Source organism: Meriones unguiculatus, chromosome X (assembly GCF_030254825.1).
Source record: "Meriones unguiculatus strain TT.TT164.6M chromosome X, Bangor_MerUng_6.1, whole genome shotgun sequence".
NCBI lineage: Eukaryota > Metazoa > Chordata > Mammalia > Rodentia > Muridae > Meriones > Meriones unguiculatus.
This window is the reverse complement of record NC_083369.1, coordinates 32,618,268-32,638,115: the sequence shown is the minus strand read 5'-3', so window position 1 is coordinate 32,638,115 and position 19,848 is coordinate 32,618,268. Positions and strand designations below refer to the sequence as shown.

The window sequence follows — 19,848 nt, the reverse complement described above, 5'->3', positions numbered from 1 at the left end:
CACAGTTTATTCATAAGTCTGTCTTTCCCAGATCCTGAGGAACCCTCCTTTACGCCTGTCTCTGTTCTGTTTGTTGAATGAAAAGAATTTCTTAGGATTTAACTGCATGCACGCACTCACACAGACACAGGCACACAAAGCACTCACTTGTGAACACGTAAAACACATGACATAGATGTGGGGGTCTGAGGACAATTTATGAGAGTATGTTTTCTCCTTCCATCATGTGGATCTCAGGGACAGAATTCAAGTTGTCTGGCTCAGTGGCAAGCACCTTTACTAACTGAACCATCTCACTGGCCCAAAATTGTTTATAAATACCCATCAAAGCCAGCATATAAGCCAAATCCCATTTCAAACTACATCTTTAAACTGACAATACATGTATATCCTTTGCTACATTTGTATATGTACATGTTTTAAACCACAAACACAATAAAACATTTTTAAAGCTTCATTAAACCCAGACAAATCTAGCGCTTGAATATTTACAGATACTGAAGCTATTTTACTCTATTCCATGTAAGTGGCCCTGAACCTTTTGTGGATCACAGATATAGTTCAGTAGTTTTTTTGTCAATCATTTCTTAAACCCACATTCTTCTGTGGTGATCATATAATTCCAATGAAAATCCTGATAGCATCCTAAAGAGTGATGCCCAGAACCTCACTAAAAATAACAACTTTGCATGAGACAGAAACTTGAAACAAGCAAGAGATGTAATTTATCAGCCAAGATGTTGTTGAGCTTGGCTCTCCGGTACTTTATAATATTAAAATGAGCATTTTCCTTATACCACTGAAATATAAATATAACATTCAATGAGCTTTTCAACTGCCAAAACCCCAACAAAGTCTTTATTGAGAATAGGAAGCTTGACAGGCAGCAAAGTGTGTCTCCCCCACTTTAGAGAATCCTACAATACAAATTTGCTTGAAACAAACGAAAATCAGAAATAAAGAAAAATATAATCTTCTCACTTACAATTCCCAGGAAATTCTTTCTAATGCTTCTGGTATAACATTTGTCTACTTCCCTACTAACATCCACTTGTGAATCATTTGAACTTCTAGCTGACAACAGCTAGAATGATTGTGCATTGTCCTTGCAAAGAAAAGGTTAAATTAAAGAAACAGCTGGCTGCCAGCCACTGGCTCTGGGGGTGGGGTGGTGGTGGAAGACAGCAGGAGGAAAAACCAGTTGGAGGAATAAGTGCTAATTTCTTACCATGCCACATGGCCATCCTGTACTATCTTCTCCCACACTGGGGTCACAGGATCAGAGCTTCCCAGAGGCTCCCAGTTTGGCAGGGGGACTTAAAGGAGGGTGTAGACGGAAATGGAACTGTGCAGTTCTGCTTTCTGCAAGATTCTAAGGCACTCAAACCTGAAAATATAAACGGAAAAATGTAAATCTGAAAAGAAAACAAAGAAATTTCACATTCTTGAAAATGACCCCCTTCTCCTCTCTGAACCTCTCTTTCAAAGATAGCATACACAAACAGTGTCAAGTTTCCCTCTGCACAGCAGCAAGGTATTGCTGGTGAAAGAATAAAGGTCTAATATTGTCATTTGCTGCTATAGTATTCTGTATGAATCACTGGGCCTTCAGTAAATGCGGCTGGACACTCATCAAGGGATGAGTAGTGCTTGACTGAGATAAGTTGAGATAACCATTGTGTTTGCTATCTTAAAGCAAACACTCTGGTGAATGAATTCTTCTTCTGCCCATAAAGCACTCAGTGTTACGTGAAGGCATCAGTAGAAAAGAGAGCAAATTCTGTGAATAACGTATTAAAATGCAAAAAAAAAAAAAAAGAAAAGAGGCGTAATAAAAAGTAAGAAGTGATGATACGAAGGTGTGTCTTCCTTTCCACTTTAATTTTGTAAAATTTCTATAGTAACTATATTATACTGTTCGTATAATGAGGGAATGAACCAAGGCCAAAGAAAAATGTAAAATATTAACCAATATTAATACAATCGAAGCAATTTAGCTAACTTCTATTGATAAAATTTCAAATTCTGGGCTGGCTCGTTAAAAAGAGCATGGTGCCCATGCCTGAGTTCAATCTCTGGAACCCAAGTAAAGATGGAAAGAAAGAACTGACTGCACGGAGCTGCACTCCAACGCACACACGCACACACACACACACACACAAACATGCACACAAAACAGTACTAATAAATTTTTAATCTTTAAATTCAGTCTTAAGACAATACTGTTTGCAGGTATATGAAAGGAGCTAGGAATCGAAGGAAAAATTAAAGGGTGTGATTACTGGTCTTCGTTTGGTCTGAAAGTTTAATATTAAATATTTAATATTAAATACTTTGTCCATTTAAACAAGTCTTTTAATAATTTATTTTCCTTATTAAACATAAAAGCTCATCTGCATTTTTTCCAGAAAAGCCCTGACCTTTTTGGCCTAGTGTATATAGAGGTGAGTTTCTCTTTCCATTGCTTTTGCATAGCCAACATCCACAACTGTAAAATGGAAAAGCTAAAGCCCAGACGCTGAAGGCTAATACTAGTTTGAGAATCATGTTGGCCCTCTATAATGACCTCTTTTTTTTTTTTTTTTTTTTTTTTTTTTTTTTAAGAACAAAAAGGTTCATGTGTGTGCCGGTCCTCAAAAAAAAAAAAAAAATCAACAAAGACTGGGCTTTGGATGAGGAAAGGCTCCTGAAGTCCAAGAAAAAGAGAGCTTAAGAAACCTAAATTCCAAGGATGAATTCACCAGGAAAAAGTGCTTCAATGAGTTATCTGGAACATGGCACAGTTTATATTAAGTTTGCCCCCTTCCCGTTCTTCTATTTTGCTTACAGTTAAGAAGTACTGATCAGAGGACAAGAGGAAACGTAACAGCTCTGCAGTTAAACCCGAGAAATTACTAATACATTTATTAAGTATGTGTAAAGCGAAGTCTCACTGGTTTTTAATGCTTCAACTTCTGGGTTTCCCTCATTTACTCCGTGCAACTTCCACTGAAGTTATCACAGGGACACATCCAACTCCAGGCAACTGATTTGTTCTGAAACGTTCACAAAGGTAAAAAATGCGTCAAAGTTAAGCTAAAGCTTTCTTTCCATTACTGGTAAAGGCGCTGGAGCTCAGGGCTCCAACGCCTGGAAGCAGCAGCTAAGCGCGTTGGGCGGCAAAGGGGAAAATGCATACCAACTTCTTCGCCTAGACCGTCTGGACGGGGCTTCACTAAGACCCACGGGAAACCTGTAGCAGGTCCAAAGTAGGAGCGAGCAGAACCCGGCCTCAGCTGCGCTTTGCCAGAGAATGCCGCCCCAACCCAGTCCTCTAGAGAGGCGACGCGAGCAGCCGAGCTCCCCGATTTCAAAGCTGGGCGGGCTTGGCGCAGCTTGGTAAGGAAACTTCGTTCGGCAGCCTGGGGACCCAGCTCCGAGAACAGGGCTGGGCTCCAGAGAAGATGCCGCCCCGCTCTGGTTGAAACCAGCCTGTCCACCTCCTTCGGCGGCGGCCGGGCAGGGAACGCCAGATCCAGGGAACACGGTGGCAGACGAGCGATCTCCCCTGCTCGCTGTGGCAGGGGGCTCGTAGGGTGGGCCGGCGGCCGGCGACCAGGGAAGGACCTGTTGGGGAAGGGAAGCCCATTTGCCTTTACCTGTCACCGAGGTCCGGCGCAGCGGAGCCCGTGTCCACCGGCGGTGGGCAGCGCGCTCAGTTGGCTCTGGCGTTCCACACGGCCAGTAGAGCTAGCGCCCCACGTAGCCCGCAGAGCTTCATTCACACAGCCCAGCCGGGAGGAGGGAGAGCGGAGCGGGAGTGCAGCTCATGTGACAGGCTCCTTGGAGTATCAGCTCTGCCCCGATGGAGTCTGCGCATGCGCGCCACTGAGGAGCCGCTCCAGGTACCTCAGCCCAGCCCGAGGGGAAAGCGCGGCCAAGAAGCAGCTGCTGGGAGGAGTTTCAGCATGCGCAACCGCAATAGGGTAGCCGGGCTTGCAGCCATATTTAATGAGGACTGGGCGGGTCCAAAGCAAATGCTGGGCGTGTCGGTTGCATATCGAAAAAGCAATGCTCCTTCGGTTTCATTGTTTGCAGATTGCCTACCTTGGTTTTGCTTTTGTCTTTAGAACAAACTGTTTATCCTGAACATATTGCTCACAGCTTCATAGTAGAAATATAACACTAATAACATCAAACCACATATTTAAGCCTCCTATATGCCACGCATTGTTCTAACGATACTTCATTCATTGCATTTAATGCTCACAAGAACCCATGAAGGATGCATCATGATTTGTCTATTTTCACTCGTAAAAAAAAAAAAAAAAAAAAGAGGCACAGAAAGGTTGCTTAGTTTTTCCAATCTCACACTGTTGTATCAATAGGAATAGTGATCAAATATAAAATATAGTGATGCTTGCAGCAGCCAGTTTAATCCAATACAGGAAAATCTGTGTTGCGGTTGGTTATCGGTATTATCGCCAATTTAACCATTACCAATCGAAAATTCAAGGTGACACATACTTGTAATCCCAAAAGTTCCGGGTCAGATGGAGGAGAATCAGTTCAGGGTCGTCCTAGGCTACACCTTAAATTTGAAGGCAGGATACTGCCTCAAAAACGGACAAACAAAACACGAAGTGAAGGCTCAGATTGCAACTGAGATCTGTCTGTCTCCAAAGCCATTCCAAACAATTAGAAGAATTCTCCTATCCTCGCTTTTTTGTTTTTAAAGAATGAACAGGCTAGACAAATAGAGTGCAGCTAATTAATTTATTGGAAGAACTAAAACTGGAGTCCATATCATCAACACAAGTAATCTACCTAGAACCCAGGTACTCAAATTCAGAATCTGCTATAGTAAACAATACCTTTTTTTCAAGTTTCTTGCAACAGGGTTTCACTATTTAGCCCTGGATGGCCTGAAAACTATCTGTGTAGACTATACTGGCTTTAAAAACACAGATATTCACCTGATTCTGCCTCCCAAGTGCTGGCATTGTAGACTACCACACCTCCATATATATATATATATGAACTTCTCAAATAAAAAAATATATACAATAAACTATAATCTTATACACTCACATTTATGTCCTCCAACTCTCCCTATATTTTCCTCAGTACCTTCCCTCTTAATTTCCAATCTTTTTTTATTAACCCACTATATCCAATTAGTGCTGCCCATACGAGCATGAGTGTGGGAACATTTACCAGACCAGGAAAAACCTAACAGAGGCCACACCCTCAAAAAAGAGTGGTTCTCTCTCCCTGGAAAGCTATCAATGACAACTGTATAAGGAGTAGATCCTGGAGATCATCTCTTCCATCTATCATGGGAATTTTAGTGGTTTGATCTTGTTCGTGAGTACAACTGCCTTGTGTACAGAAGCCATTATTTCCTGGCACTCCTATCCACCCTCCAGCTTCTGCATTTTTTCACTCTCCTCTTCTAAGATGGTCCTTAGGCCTAACCAGGAGTGTGGTGAGAATTATGTCTTTTAGATTTCGGGCTGATCACTCAGTCTCCTCTCAGAACTTTGATCAATTATGAGTCTCTGTATTGACTACTTCCCAGTGCAGAGAAGCTCCTCTGACCAAGGTTGAGAGCAGTCCTGAGCTAGAGTAATAATTACTAATATTTAGAAGGCAATCATTTAGCCAAATAAAAATAGCAGGTGACACCCAAGGACCTATGGCCTTAAAATATCAGACATAAAATTTCCTCCTGTGGTACAGGCTTCAAATTCAGTCAGAAAGTCAAGAGTTATCCTATAGCATGCATGCCACTATTGCACCAATATGCATATCTTGCCTGGAAGATCAGTATTGTAGCATATAGGGTCCAGGGCTGGGTAAGGCCATGTATGTGCAGTGAACTTTGAATGGCTACTTTGGACAAGCTAAGGGTTTGGAAATGTAAAATCTTATATGAGTACAACCCATGTGAAGCCTCCAGAGAGAAATCCATAATTGAACGTAGTCAAGCTTTTGACTTATTTTAATATGAAACATAACAGGAAAAACATGGTCATCTCACAAAAGAAAAAGAGAGAGCCATGGCAAGATTTGGGAGAAGACTAAACTTCAGGTTTCAAAGAAATCATGTTTTGATGTGGTTTACCAATAAGCCCAACAGTTAAAGCTTTTGAACAAGGCAATTCTTTTGTTATAACTCTTCCTTAAAATCATAAATCAACGGTGGTTGTTTGAGAAGTTTCTCTTTTTCTGTCTTTTTCCCCCCTCAACACTGCAGGATGGAAGGACAAGAGCTTACTTGTGGATCGATCAGGAAGCATCCCCCTGCCTCCCATGAACAGGCAACTCTCTCAAAAAAAAGTTTCCTCGGATAAAAGGCGTATGAAGAAGGGCATGCTGATTGGAAGCAAATTTATTTCTCAAAGGCAAGAGGTTTTGCTTGAAGTGTGGGATTATTTGAGAGGCCTGGGGTCTATACAAATTATGAAGGGGCTGCAATACATGAAGATGGCCACTTGGTGTCACCACTGACCGCCAACAGTTTGGAGGGCTCCAACTGAAGACCACTTTTAAACACACCCTACATCGTAGCACACAGGCACACACAAACACAAACACGCAGTTCATCCTTTGTGAGTTGAAAAAAAGAAAAAGCAATGATAGCGGACTCTGAAGTTAGACTGAGTGGGCTCAAAACCAACCCAGCCATAGTAGCTGTTGTCCCTTTGTTATTAAATTATCAATTTTAAATCTTCGGATTTCTTAAGGGTAAGAGCGTATCATGTTCAAATGTATCAACAATTTGGAACGTTTATAGTAAATTAAACACTCAATAAAGGTTACCTGGTAGTAACAAAGAAGATGATGACAGTGGTGGTGCTGAAGATTCCTTGATTAAGGTCCCTAGATTTCAAAGGAACTATCTGTGGGGGCATATAAACGTCTATCTTTCAAAGCAAATAAAGTGTTGTGCTAATAAGGCAAAGTTAACGGTTTCTTCAAAAGATATAGATTCTTGGCTAGACGTGGTGACTCATTCGTGAAATCCCACTCCTATCTAGACTCCTGTCTAGGAGGAGGATGAGTTCTGTGCCAGCCTGGGGTACATAGTGAATCTCCTAATTTTATTCTGCTGAACGGACATAGTATCTAACTGCCTTCAAAGGCATCTCTCTACCTCTAGATTAGTGCAGCTCTCAGTCCTCATCAGAGAAGTACCTCTGTGCAGTAGACATTTTTTTTTTCTGCAGACACTCACAACTGGTCAAAATGCAGAGAATAAATGTCGGGGAGTGGAAGGCTCAGACACAAGGGGACCTCTAGAATGCTCATGTGTACATGTGTGCATCCTTCACACATATCAAGGCTTGAGGAGCACATAGAAAAGGGGGACAGAAAGATTATACGAGCCAGAGAAAGGTTGTGGAAGGCCAGAGTAAAATATTGTTCTGTGAACACTCAGGAACTCATAGCAGCCGTGGCTGCCGACATAAGTGAGCCCTACACAAAATCAAGCCATTCAACATCCCGGCATGGATTAGGAAGGGCTTCCTGAGTGTCCACCCCTTACTGAGGTGCTATTGCAACTTGATGGTTTCTGAAGAAGGGTGAGTCAACCACAATCCAACCTGTGAATATGTGAGCAGCATACATTGGATTCCATGGGTTAGTACTTAAAAAAGAGACACATATTTGGGGGAGGTAGGGAGGTAGGGTGGATAAAGAGGGAGTTAGGGAGAAGAGAAGTGAGGGGTGGACATGATCAACGTATATTGCATGAAATCCTGAAAGAATTGAGCGGACATGGGGTAAGATGATCAATCCTCGTTTAGAAAGACAGATGGGATGTGCATTGAACGTATGACAGGAGTCTACTGAGCGCATCTGAAAGACTCTAACTAGCAGTGTTTTCAAAGCAAAGACTCATGACCAAACCTTTGGCAGAGTACAGGGAATCATAAGAAAGAAGGGGAGTTAGTCTGATGGGGAAAGGATAGGAGCTCCACAAGGACCAAATATATCTGGGCACAGGGTCTTTTCTGAGACTGACATTCAACCAAGGACCATGTATGGATATAACCTAGAACCTCCACTCAGATGTAGCCTGTGGTAGCTCAGTAACCAATTGGTTTCCCAAAGTGAGGGGAACAGGGACTATTTCTAACAGGAACTCAATGACTGGCTCTTTGACCTCCCCACCCCACAAGGGAGGAGCAGTCCTGTTAGGCCACAGAGGAGGGCTTTGCAGCCAGTCCTGAAGATACCTGATAAAACAGGATCAGATAAATGGGGAGGAGGTCCCCCCCATCAGTGGACTTGGAAAGGGGCACGGTGGAGATGAGGGAGGGAGGGAGGGAGGGACTGGGAGGGAATGAGGGATCGGGACACGGCTGGGATACAGAGTTAATAAAATGTAACTGATAAATAAAAAAAATAAAATAAAATAAAATAAAAAATAAAAGCAAAAAAAAAAAAAGAAATCCTGAAAGAATTCATTAAAAGGTTTTTAAAGTTAATTATAAAGAAATAATACAATAATATCATTATATAGATAATTAAATTATCTATATAATGAAAAGGTAGCACTTAGACAGTCACGTTCCAAAAAAAAAAAAAAAAAAATTAGTGTGACTTCTGAAGCATCATGTCTACATGGACTTCTTTCCCCTTCAAATTACCACTGCAAGTAAAGGCTGAGAATGTTAGATGACTATGTGGCCGTGTAAAGGAAAGCCTGAATGTTTCTGGTACTGTTTTTGTTTGTCATATATTTTGTTGTTGTTCAGCTCTTGGGCTATCTCCCAATGACAACTTTATCTTTATTTTGTGGTACTAAGGATTAAATCTTGCATATGCTAAGCATGCACTGTAGCGGCTGGGATATTTGTTTTAAAGCAAAATATCAAGAATGTTCAAGAAATGTCAAGGTTAGTTTTAGAAATCTGGGACAGATTAAAAGACAATGAACAGATTTCCCCAGCTCGCAGCTTCTTAAACTGGTGATCCCAACTTTATATGGGGTCAGATAACTGAATTTGAGGATCAAGGAAAATTTGACAGCAGTAAAGGGTTCCTGAATGTACAACAAACAAAATTAATTCAAAATCAAGGAACTAATCAGTCAAGGGTGTTTCTATCGATACTGAATTTTGTGACACTACATGCTTTTACTGTAGTCTCGGTTCTGAGCACACAATGTGCTCACGTAGCACTGCACACACCACTTTGTGATGCAATGCCACAAATAGTCAGGCTGACACTCAAGAGTGTTTTATGCTGTGAATCACACTGTTTCTCTCTCTCTCTCTCTCTCTCTCTCTCTCTTTTGCTGTGTGTACAAAGCTTTCTGTTGCTACACACATACACACACACACACACACACACACACACACACACACATACACAGAGAATAATCTGAGTTCAGATAACAAAGACTTTTAGGGCCATGGATGTAGTTCACTTGGTAGAGTACTTAACCCAGGACACACAAAGATCTGGGTTTGAATCCTTAGCACTCCATAAACTGGATAAGATTATGTATATCTGTGATCCCAGCATTCTAGAGGTAGAAGCAAGAGAATCAGGATCAAGGTTATCCTTGACTACACAGAAAGTTCAAGAAGAGCCTGGGCTACATCATAAAACTCTATCTCAAAAAAAAAGACAATACTTTCCTACAACCATTTCTCAGCATGTAAGCATCAAACTAGTGTGTTGAGATTGTGTTGTATTGGAATGCTTGATTTAAAAAATGGCTATTGAGATTGCTAATTTGCATTGCATAAAAATAGTTCAATAAATCTTGGCTTGTGGTTTAAGACAAAAATTCCAATATGTTCTGAAGTGACCCTAAACATACTTCTGCCATTTTGTACTACAAATTTATATGGAGCAATTTGATGATTTAAAATAAAAATCTCTATGGATCTTGAAGAATGTTGAAGACACTCTGCATCTTTCAGTGTCAAAGATTCATCCATTAATGGGTGAAATGTTTCAACAGGTAAAGGACCAAACCTTACAAGCTGAGTTACACCCCTACATCCACTTTATGGAAGGAGAGGACCAACCCCAGCAATTTGTTCAATAACCTCCATAGTCCCACTGTAGCACATGAATGTCCACACTCAAACACATAAAATGAAAACAAATGGATAAAAATGCAATTTTTCATTTATAAAATTTGTTGCCATGCTGGCCAGATCACCTTAGAGATTCAGGAAGTCCCCACAATGAATGTGCGATTTAACATTACCCTCATGATATTTTCACATCTCTTTTCTCCTATCCTCACTCCACCTTCGGAGTTAAGAAGAGATATTTTTTTATCCTTCCAACTTTGCAGAAGAAGTCAAGGGACACAAGGAAATGATTTCCCTGGTTAGAAATAGCTGCTGAGTGTCAGGATGTAGTTCTCAGCTATTGCTCCAGCATGTGTGCTACCATGCTCCCTGCCATGTTGATAATGGACTAAGCCTCTGAAGCTGTAAGCCACCTTCAGTGAAATGCTTTCTTTTGTAAGAGTTGCTATGGTCATGGTGTCTCTTCACAGCAATAGAACAGTGACTAAGATACCTCTCCTCTAGTTCCATTTAATTTTTGCATTTATATATCTTGTTCTGATTGTCTCATTTTAACGTATTTTTGCAGGTGTTTTAAGTAGCATTAGGATACACAGAATAGTAATTCAGTAAATCATCTAGTTTTCCTAAACTCAATGATAACTTAAGAAGAAAGTGTTCCAATTTTTGTTATTGTTCATTCATTTCTCTGTTAACCTCCAGAATCTGTCTATATAAGGATAGGTAAATTAGCTCTAAAGTAAAATGGAGGTAAAAATAATGAAAAATTAAAGTGAAATTTTAAGCTTCAAGCCTACAAAGGTTAAAACAACTACCTCACAAAAGAGCTGGAACACTACATCCATCTTAAGGTGGCATAGTCAATTGTTTATAAAATGAGTACACAGAGTATGCTGTGTTACACTATAGGATATGCATCAGAAGTCTGTGCTGTCACTGATACCCTGCTTTGGAGGAATGGAAGTGAAGGTGAATGGTGATCAGATAAATAAGAAACCTATGTGGTATACAGGGAAAGAAAGTGTTATGGAAGAAATAGCTGTTAAAAAGTATAAAAAGGAACCACGAGGGTTGCGACTTAAAATAGAGTCACAAGAGCAGATCTTGAGAGAAGTAAATGCTTGAGAAAGAACTTGAAAAAAGTGAGAGACAAGGCTGTGGCAGTGCCCGGAGGAAGGGTGCTAATAGTTCAGGCAAAGGGAAAAGCAAGTGGGAAGGTGGTTAGAGAGCCCTGGCAGGACCAGAAATCAGTGGTATGGTGTAAACAGTGAGCAAAGAAGACAGAAGTTGGTACTGAGGTCAGAGAACTCACATGGCCCAGATCCTGTCCAGCCATGTTAAGATTGTGACTATTATTCCTAATTCATCCATGGCTTGGGCGGCATGGGAAAGAAGGAGGTAGGGAAAAACAACAACAGGATGTGCTTGCTTTCTTGAGATGACTGGCCACTAAGTTACACCAGAGGGCAAAGATGGAAAGACAAACAACTCCCCGGAGATGGTTTTAGCAACCCAGGCAAGAGATAACTGGAAGCTTGGATTGAGAGGATTGCAGGGAGATAAGAGGTTGTCAGTGTGTGCATTCTTGTGCAAGGCTGCACTATCGGGATTTGCTGATGGATTGGTTGTGAGATAGTAGAAAAGGAAACAAGAATGACCAAAGTTTGTGCCCCAAGAAACTGGAAATTGTGAAAAACAAGTGGATTCGGTGAAGGAGGAGGTCAGAATTTGGTTTTCTTTAACCATTTGTTTGTTATTAGATGACATTTAAGTCCATGAGACAAGATAAAATGAGCAAAGAAGCAAGGAGAGATAAGGAAAGAGCTGAGCCATAAAACATTCCAGGAGAATCTCAAATCAAAAGAAAAAAGGCAACAAACACTACGTTCTATGTGGCACGGATGTTTTAAAGACATTTAAAGAATTTTGAAGTACTCAATAAAAAAAAAATGCTCCAAACTGTAATCATAAGTAGGCTCAAAATGAATAAGTAGACATTTTTAGCAAATTAATAGATCATATAAAGGAGAAGAGCAAAATGGGAATTTTAGAAACAAAAATACACTCTATTTCAAAGTTTAAAATCCATTGAATTGGCTCAAGAGCATAACGAAGAATCTGGAGAAAACATGGGGTGAAACAAACAAAACAATATGCAGAAAGCAAACTTCAGAGTGCTCAGCCTTAAATGGGATATCTATATCGCATCTCTCCCCTCAAGGTTCTGGGATACATGCTAAAAAAAAAAAAAAAAAAAAAAAAAAAAAAAAAAAAAAAATTGTACGAGCCAGAAGTGGTAAATGACCTCAAGGAACTAATGTTTTCCAAGACCAGAATAAGCTCTAGTGAAACAAAGCCCAGCGTGAAGAAAGGGAGGTGGAAGTAAAGCCTACCTCTACCTGAGGAAATACTGACTTTTGATTACTGCTGAAAGAGGGACAGTTTTCTTTTAAGTGGTCCCTAGTAGGTCGACCATACTGCAGGGCAGGCTCCACACACAGAAGTAGTCAGCCAACACAAACTGGATCCCATGGGTTTAAGAGTAAGGGAGAGAGAGAGAGAGAGAGAGAGAGAGAGAGAGAGAGAGAGAGAGAGAGAGAGAGAGAGAGAGAGAGAAACACACACAGACAAAAACAGACAGAAAGAGACTGAGTGAAGAGAAAGATTTAGCTCAGTGGTAGAGCGTTTGCCTAGCAAGCGCAAGGCCCTGGATTCGGTCCTCAGGTCTGGGGGGAAAAAAAAGACAAAATAGAGAAAGAGAGAGGAGAGAGAATATGCAATTGGGTAGGTAGGGAGGTAGAGAAGGATGGGGGAGGAGTTAGGAAAGAGGGGGTGAATAGAATCAAAACATATCGCATAAAATTTTAAGAGCATATTTATTTTACTCTTTGAGGTGTTTCGTCCCAGCACCCACATAGCAGTTGGCAACCCGCTGTAACGCCAGTTCATGTGTATGTGCTGCCCTCTTCTGGACTTCATGAGTACTGCACACATGTGGTACCTAGATACGTGCTGGCAGAATATTTGTAAACATAAAATACAATTTAAAATTTTAAGTTAGCGAGGTTACTTTATTATAAAATTTTATTTGTATAGCATTTTAATTCTTGAATGTACAGTTTTATTTGGTGTGTGTGTGTGTGTGTGTGCGCGCGCGCGCGCGCGCAGGACATGTGAGCACATACCAAGGATGTGAATGTCGAGGACAACTTTGTGGGGTCAATTCCCTCTTTGTACCTTTACATGGACTCCATAGAACAAACTTAGGTAGTCAGGCTTTTCTCAGGAACCTGCTGAACCATCTCTCTGGCCCTATGCAACATTTTCGTAAATTAGAAAATTGGAGACAGAGAACAGATCAGTTGTTACCAGGGGTCAGAAATGGACAGTGGGAGGGAAAGAATGTGGCTCTAAACGGGCAGAGAAGGATGACGGTTTTTGGCACAGTTGTGTCTTCATTGTCATTCCCCAAAGTGCATCTGCATATTTGATCCAGTGTCATAGAACCATGAAAATTCCTTATTATCAATGTTGATTTCTCAGATTTGACATCACAGTATATCCAGTAATGTGTAACTGCCTGAGTGAAATTTACAGAGGGCTTCTCTGTACTATTTCTGCAGCTTTCTATGTATTCATATAATTCAAAATAAATAGGTAAGAAAAGAAGGATGGGAAGAAAGAAGTTACGGATATGAAATATAAATAATTTTAGCAAAGAATGCGGTGTGAGTAGAAAGTAAAGCATGGTGACACAAAAGATTGAAAAAAATGTTTTTTTAATAGGAGATAATAACATAATTGAAGCTCATGAAGGAGAACCTGAAGAGAGGAAGATTTTTTCTCCGAAGAAATCAAGAGAAGAGAAAATTGCCAGGAGGAAATGTCATGAACAAGTGGAGGGGCAGACTCAATCAAAGTAGCACTGCGAGAAAGGGGAGAGTAGATGCACTGATTTTAGGTATGTGCATAGATGCCCAAATTTGTGAGCTTTGTTTTCTGATTGCTTCTATTTTCTCTCTGAAACTGGAAGCCAGGTCATGGGCTGAAAATGAGGATGTATACGGAGGTGTTAAAGGTTTGAAGGGAGCGGGAAAGGTATGTAATAGTTGTCTAGGAAACCAGCAGCGCAAATGGACTAGGATAATAGTATGTGATTTCCTGGCAACATTAAGTGCCCACTTGAGGTTTATGGTGTTGAATTTAAAGTGAGAGTGCCCTTTTTTTTTGCATTTGTTTTTTCCAGCTATGTTCAACTTCAGAAAAATATAAGAAAGAGGTAAGAGCAATTGGTAACGACAAGATGGATGCAAGGAGCTACAAAAAAAAGGTTGGAAAAGGCCTCAAACTCCCAATGCTCCCGCCTAAGCCTCTCCAGTGCCAGTAGTACACATGTGCACTAAAATCTTTGACACAAGAAGGGGCACCTGTGTGTCAATTGATAATAACAGGGATGTACAAGAATGGATAATACATTCAGTGACAAAGAGTAACAGGCGAGGGAGATAAGGGGGAGCGGAGAGAGGAGTCTGAAAGCAGTGCTGAAGCACTCAGGCTCTGTGATTCTTGATAGATCCTGATTTGAACTGGGTCAAGAAGATAAACAAGGGAAGGCTAAAGGTCGGCTCTGTTGGTGGCGTGGGACTCTCTTTCAATGTGAGAGCCCTTTGAGAATGTGATTACTGACCTAAGTAAAATGAAGAGCATAAAGAAGTATTCTGGTGCTCCTAGAAAGATAGCTATGGGTGTTGAGTGTGTTTAGGGCCACTTAAAAACAATAGTTGAAAAAAGAAAGAAAAAAAAAAAAACTAGTTGCAAATTCACAATAGCTAGAGGGAAGGGTTTTCAATGCTTTCAACATACAGAAATAAATGTGTTGACGTTAAAGACATGCTAATTACCCTGAACTGATCATTATATGTTGCACCCATGTATAAAAGCCACAGCGTACCATATAAATACATACATAGTAAATAACTACCTGACCAAGAGAAAATATTCAACACAAAAAACTACTCTCTCTCTCTCTCTCTCTCTCTCTCTCTCTCTCTCACACACACACACACACACACACAAAAGAATGCAGTGGTTAGAAAGATTCATAAGTACACAAGAGCTCAGTCTATGCTCCTTTCACTTTTCTTTTTATATTATCTGTTATAATTCTCTCTCTCTCTCTCTCTCTCTCTCTCTGTGTGTGTGTGTTTGTGTGTGTGTGTGTGTGCTTTTATTTGGTTACAATTTGGTGTGTGTGCTTTTATTTCGTTACAGTTTGGTGTTTGTGTGTTTTTTTTAATTACATTTTGGTGTGTGTGTATTGTGGTGGGTGAGGGGGTCTGTGTGTGTGAGTGTGTGTGCGTGTTTGAGGTTGTCTGTGATGGCTATTCTTTGTTATGTCTGGAATTAACTAAAACCAAAAATGGAGAGGAGTAACTGAGACGGAATTTTGCTTAATTTGAAGTCCAAAGGTCTATTTCTTTTTTTTTAATTGAAAATAGATTCTTCTCTTAAACAACACATCCAAACCAGAGTTCCTCTCCACTCCTCCTAGCTCACTCATGCGCTCACACATACACACGTCTCTCTTCTCCCTCAAATCCACTCCCCCTCAGTTTCGTCTTCAGAAAAGAACAGGCTCCAAGAGACAACAGCCAAACAGGACAGAACAAGATACCATAAGGCAAAGCGAAAGCCCTCACATCGAGGCTCGGTAAGGCAACCCAATAGGAGGAAAAGGGTCTCAAAAGCAAGTAAAAGATTCAGAAATACACCCACTCCCACCGTTGTGTCTCACAAAACCACCAAGCTAACAGCCATAACAAATATGCAGAAGACCTGGTGCAGAACCATGAAGGCCCTGTGCTTGCCAATTCCGTCTCTCTTAGACCATAGGAGACCTACTTAGGTGATTTGGCAGGTCACGTTCTCCTAGTGTCCTCCATCTTGTTTTACTCATACACTATTTCTTCTCCCTGTTCTGTGGGGTTCCCCCAAGCTCTGATGGGAGCTCAGAAGGAAAGGAAATGATGGAGACCTCCAATTTAGACTCTCTGCATAATGTTTGTCTGTGGAAGGTCTACTTCTAATATGGATCTTGGAGGTAAGAAGACACACCTTTATTCTAAATCTTTTGATCTGGAAAACCCCACCTCTACTCTGAGTAATGCCTTCTGCTGGAAGCCTATGAGGACATGGAAGAAGGAAGCACTCTTTCTTTGCCTACTTGTTCTCACTCTTGCTGGCAAGTCCATTCCTTCACTGGCACTAGAGCCTGCTTCTTCGGGATTCCAATGTATACTGAGGATCAACTGCAACATCCAGCCTCATGAACTGAGCAACTACTAGATTCTTGAAATTTCTGTTCATAGCAAGCCATTTCTGAATTAGCTAGACCAAAGCCTTGAGTCGTTCTAGAAAATACTTTTTCTATATGCATCCATAGTATAGATTCATTCTATAAACTGTGCTCCTCTAGAGAACCCTGGTTAATAGAGATTTTGGTGCCAGTAATGTTTTCTGGAGGAATAGAAGTATAAGGATGAATCTTTTACATATCTGAAATAGGCTTTCCAATTTGCCAGCACCTACAGTTACTGAATTCTCTCCAGTTACTAAAGCCTCTCCTGGCAGCCCAAAGAATAATAAAAGCCCATGGTGTGAACTATTTTTACAAAGTTAAGGAAATAAGTGCATTGGATTATCCTGATTCATCAATTATGGGTGACAATGGATTTGTTGACTCTGTACATAAAACTTTTGACAATTTGTGAAAAAAAATATGGAAAGTGATGATGCTGGTCTGTTGCTCTTGGCCTCCCTGGATAAACTAACAAGGGATAAGAATGAGCTCCATACTTAAGCACCAACTGAAAACCATGCATTGACTGGACCTAGGCACCTTACACAGATATACCTGATGGGAAGCTTAGTCTTCTACGAATGTGGGTTGCATTTGGGGCATAGATTTCAGAATTGAGATGTCATCTTGGTGGATTTTTCCTTCAATGTGTATGAAGTGTCCTTCCTCATCTCTTTTGATTAATTTTGGTTGAAAGTCTATTTTATCAGATAATAGAATGGCTATATTCCAGCTTGCTTCTTATGTCCATTTGCTTTAAACCTTTTTTCCAGATCTTTACTTTGAGGTAATGTCTATCTTTATTGCCGTGGTATGTTTCTTGTACGCAGCAGAATGCTAGGTCTTGTTTCTGCATCCCCTCTGTTAACCTGTGTCTTTTTATTGGGGAGTTGATGCCATTGATGTTGAGAGATAGTAATGACCAGTGGTTTTGATGTTGGGAGAGACACAGAGAGAGAGAGAGAAATTTTCTTCTGGTTTTGTTGATGTAGGGTTATTTACTACCTGTGTTTTCCTAGGTGTAGTTAGCCTCCCTGGGTTGGAGTTTTTCTTCTAGAATCTTCTGTAGGTCAAGATTTGTAGATAGGTACTGCTTAAATTTATTTTTGTTGTGTAATATATTGTTTTCTCCCTCTATGGTGATTATAAGTTTTGCTGAGTATATTATTCAGGGCTAAAATCTGTGTTCTCTTAGGGTCTGCATAACATCTGTCCAGGCCCTTCTGGCTTTTAGAGTTTCTTGTGAGAAGTCCAGTAATTCTGATATTCTTGCCTTTATATGTGACTTGGCCTTTTCCCCTTGCAGCTTTTAATATTCTCTCTTTGTTCTGTAAATTTATTGTTTTGATTATTATGTGGCAGGATGAATTTCTTCTCTGGTCCAATCTATTTGGTGTTCTGTAAGCTTCTTGTATGTTTATAGGCATCTCTTTCTTTAGGTTGGGGAAGTTTTCAACTATGATTTTGTTGAAAATATTTTCTGGTCCTTGGAGCTGGGAGTCTTCTCCTTCTTCTATTCCTATTATTCTTAGGTTTGGTCTTTTCATAGTGTCTTAGATTTCCTGGATGTTCTGTGTTAGGAGATTTTTATATTTAACATTTTCTTTGACTGATGTATCGATTTCTTCAATCGTATTTTCTACCCCTAAGATACTCTCTTCCATCTCTTGTACTCTGTTAGTGATGCTCTTGTCTGAAGTTCCTGTCCTCTTCCCTAGATTTTCCATTTCCAGGATTACCTCAGATTGTGTTTTCTTTATTGATTATAGTTACATTTTTGGGTGTTGAACAGTTGTATTCATTTCCTTCTCCTGTTTGATTGTAGTTTCTTAATTTCTTTCAGGGATTAGTTCGATCCTTTCACCTGTTTGATTGTACTAATTTGAGGGATTTATTTTCCTCCTTTAAGGCCTCTATCATTTTCATAACCTCAGATTTAAAATCTTTTTCTTTCATTCAGGTACGGTAGTTTCTCCAGGGCCTCCTGTGGTAGGACTATTGGTTTCTGGTGATGTCAGATGGCCCTGGGATTTGTTGCTTGTGTTCTTACGCTGACTTCTAACTATTTTGATGTCTCTGGTGTTTGCAGGTCTGCTAGTCTCTGATGGCCAGAGAGTTCAGGAGTAGGAAGAGAGGGTTCTAAGATGAATGTTGCTCGGGGCCCCACACTGGCCTTTTCTGGATGACAGACCATGTTTGAGCCTGAGTACAGCTCCCTCTGCTGGCCTTGTCCCAGTTGGGTCAGGTAGATCAGGAGTCAGCAGGGATTGGGCTCTAAACTGAATGTTGCTGTGCTTCAGGTGGGTCAGACAGAGCAGACAGATTACAAGTGGGCGTTGGTATTATTGGGTCAGCCTCCCCAACAAACAGGCGAACAGGTGCTGGCTTTATCAATTTAGATTGAGCCACGCAGCCACTTGCTGACCAGCAGACGCTCAGCTCCTGGCACTCAGATTTGACTTGGCATTGCCATCTTGGGTCTAGGACCCTGTAAGTTTGTCTTGTCCAGTTGGTCTCTACACAGGGACCAGAAAAACACTGGATTGGGTTTGGAGTGCTGCCTCTAGTCCAAACAGTATCCTTGGGAAAGTGGGAGTGATGGAACAAAGCGCTCCTAGAACTGCAGGCCCCACTTTCAAGTAGGCAGAAAGCACAGTGTGGCACAGCAAGCCCTGGGCTGTGCTTGGCCCCTAGGCCAGTGAATTGAGGTTAGGATACTGGCTTTGTAACCAGGCAGGAGCAGGAGCAGGAGCAGGAGTGATCCAAGATCTGGTTGCTGGAAGGGATCTTCATCTAGCACTCAGGTAGGCTGGAAGCTGGCAGCACTGTTCAGGCACCCCCAGATCCTGACTGTGCTAGGCAGAAATTGCTGTGTCCTGAACCATGTCCTGGAGATAGCCTCAGCTGAAACCATGTGTTTCCAGCATCTCATATGTCTCATACCCTACTCGTATGTCCTCGTATGTCCTCCTACTCCTACATCGATACATGAAGCATCGATGTCAGTGTTTTGGGATTCATCGCTAGGTTACTTACCCATAACCACAGTCTCTGATCTTTTGCCACTCAGATACAGCTGCCGCCATCTTGGAAAAATCCCGGGCACCTTAGCCTTCACCATTCCTAGTAAGAGGAATAGGGACTGTCTCTGACATAAACTCTGTTGCCTGCTTCCTCCTGGTGGGGCTGCCTTGCCAAGCCACAGAGAAAGTGGATTCTTTCAGTCCTGATGATATTTGATGTGCTGGAGGGGGGGTCCCCTTTTCTGAGGAATAGGGGAGGGGGGCTAGGAAAAGAGGGAGGAAGGGTGGGACAGAGAGGAGAGGAGGGAGAAGGCTACAGTTGGGATGTAAAGTGAATAATTAAATAGATAAAGCTTTTTTAAAATATTAAAAAAAAAACAATTTACTCTTGAATATGAGCTCCCTGAAGAAAAAAAAAAAAAAA

The 19,848-nt window shown here is 41.0% G+C and overlaps 1 protein-coding gene across 2 annotated transcripts in view; it reads right to left on the bottom strand.

Moving 5' to 3' along the window:
- Window positions 1-3,891, bottom strand: part of Clcn5 (chloride voltage-gated channel 5) — a 191,609-nt gene extending 187,718 nt beyond the window's left edge. The window contains exons 1-3 of one of the 2 annotated variants that reach the window (XM_060375472.1): window positions 3,639-3,826; window positions 2,934-3,035; window positions 1,229-1,387 (exon numbers count right to left, since the gene is read on the bottom strand). In XM_060375472.1, the coding sequence (XP_060231455.1) occupies window positions 1,229-1,244 (16 nt within the window). In that variant the 5' untranslated portion in view covers window positions 1,245-1,387; window positions 2,934-3,035; window positions 3,639-3,826. Of the gene's footprint in view, window positions 1-1,228; window positions 1,388-2,933; window positions 3,036-3,638 lie in introns of both variants that reach the window. The other variant, XM_060375471.1, reaches the window with a different exon arrangement.
- Window positions 3,892-19,848: the final 15,957 nt, after the last annotated feature.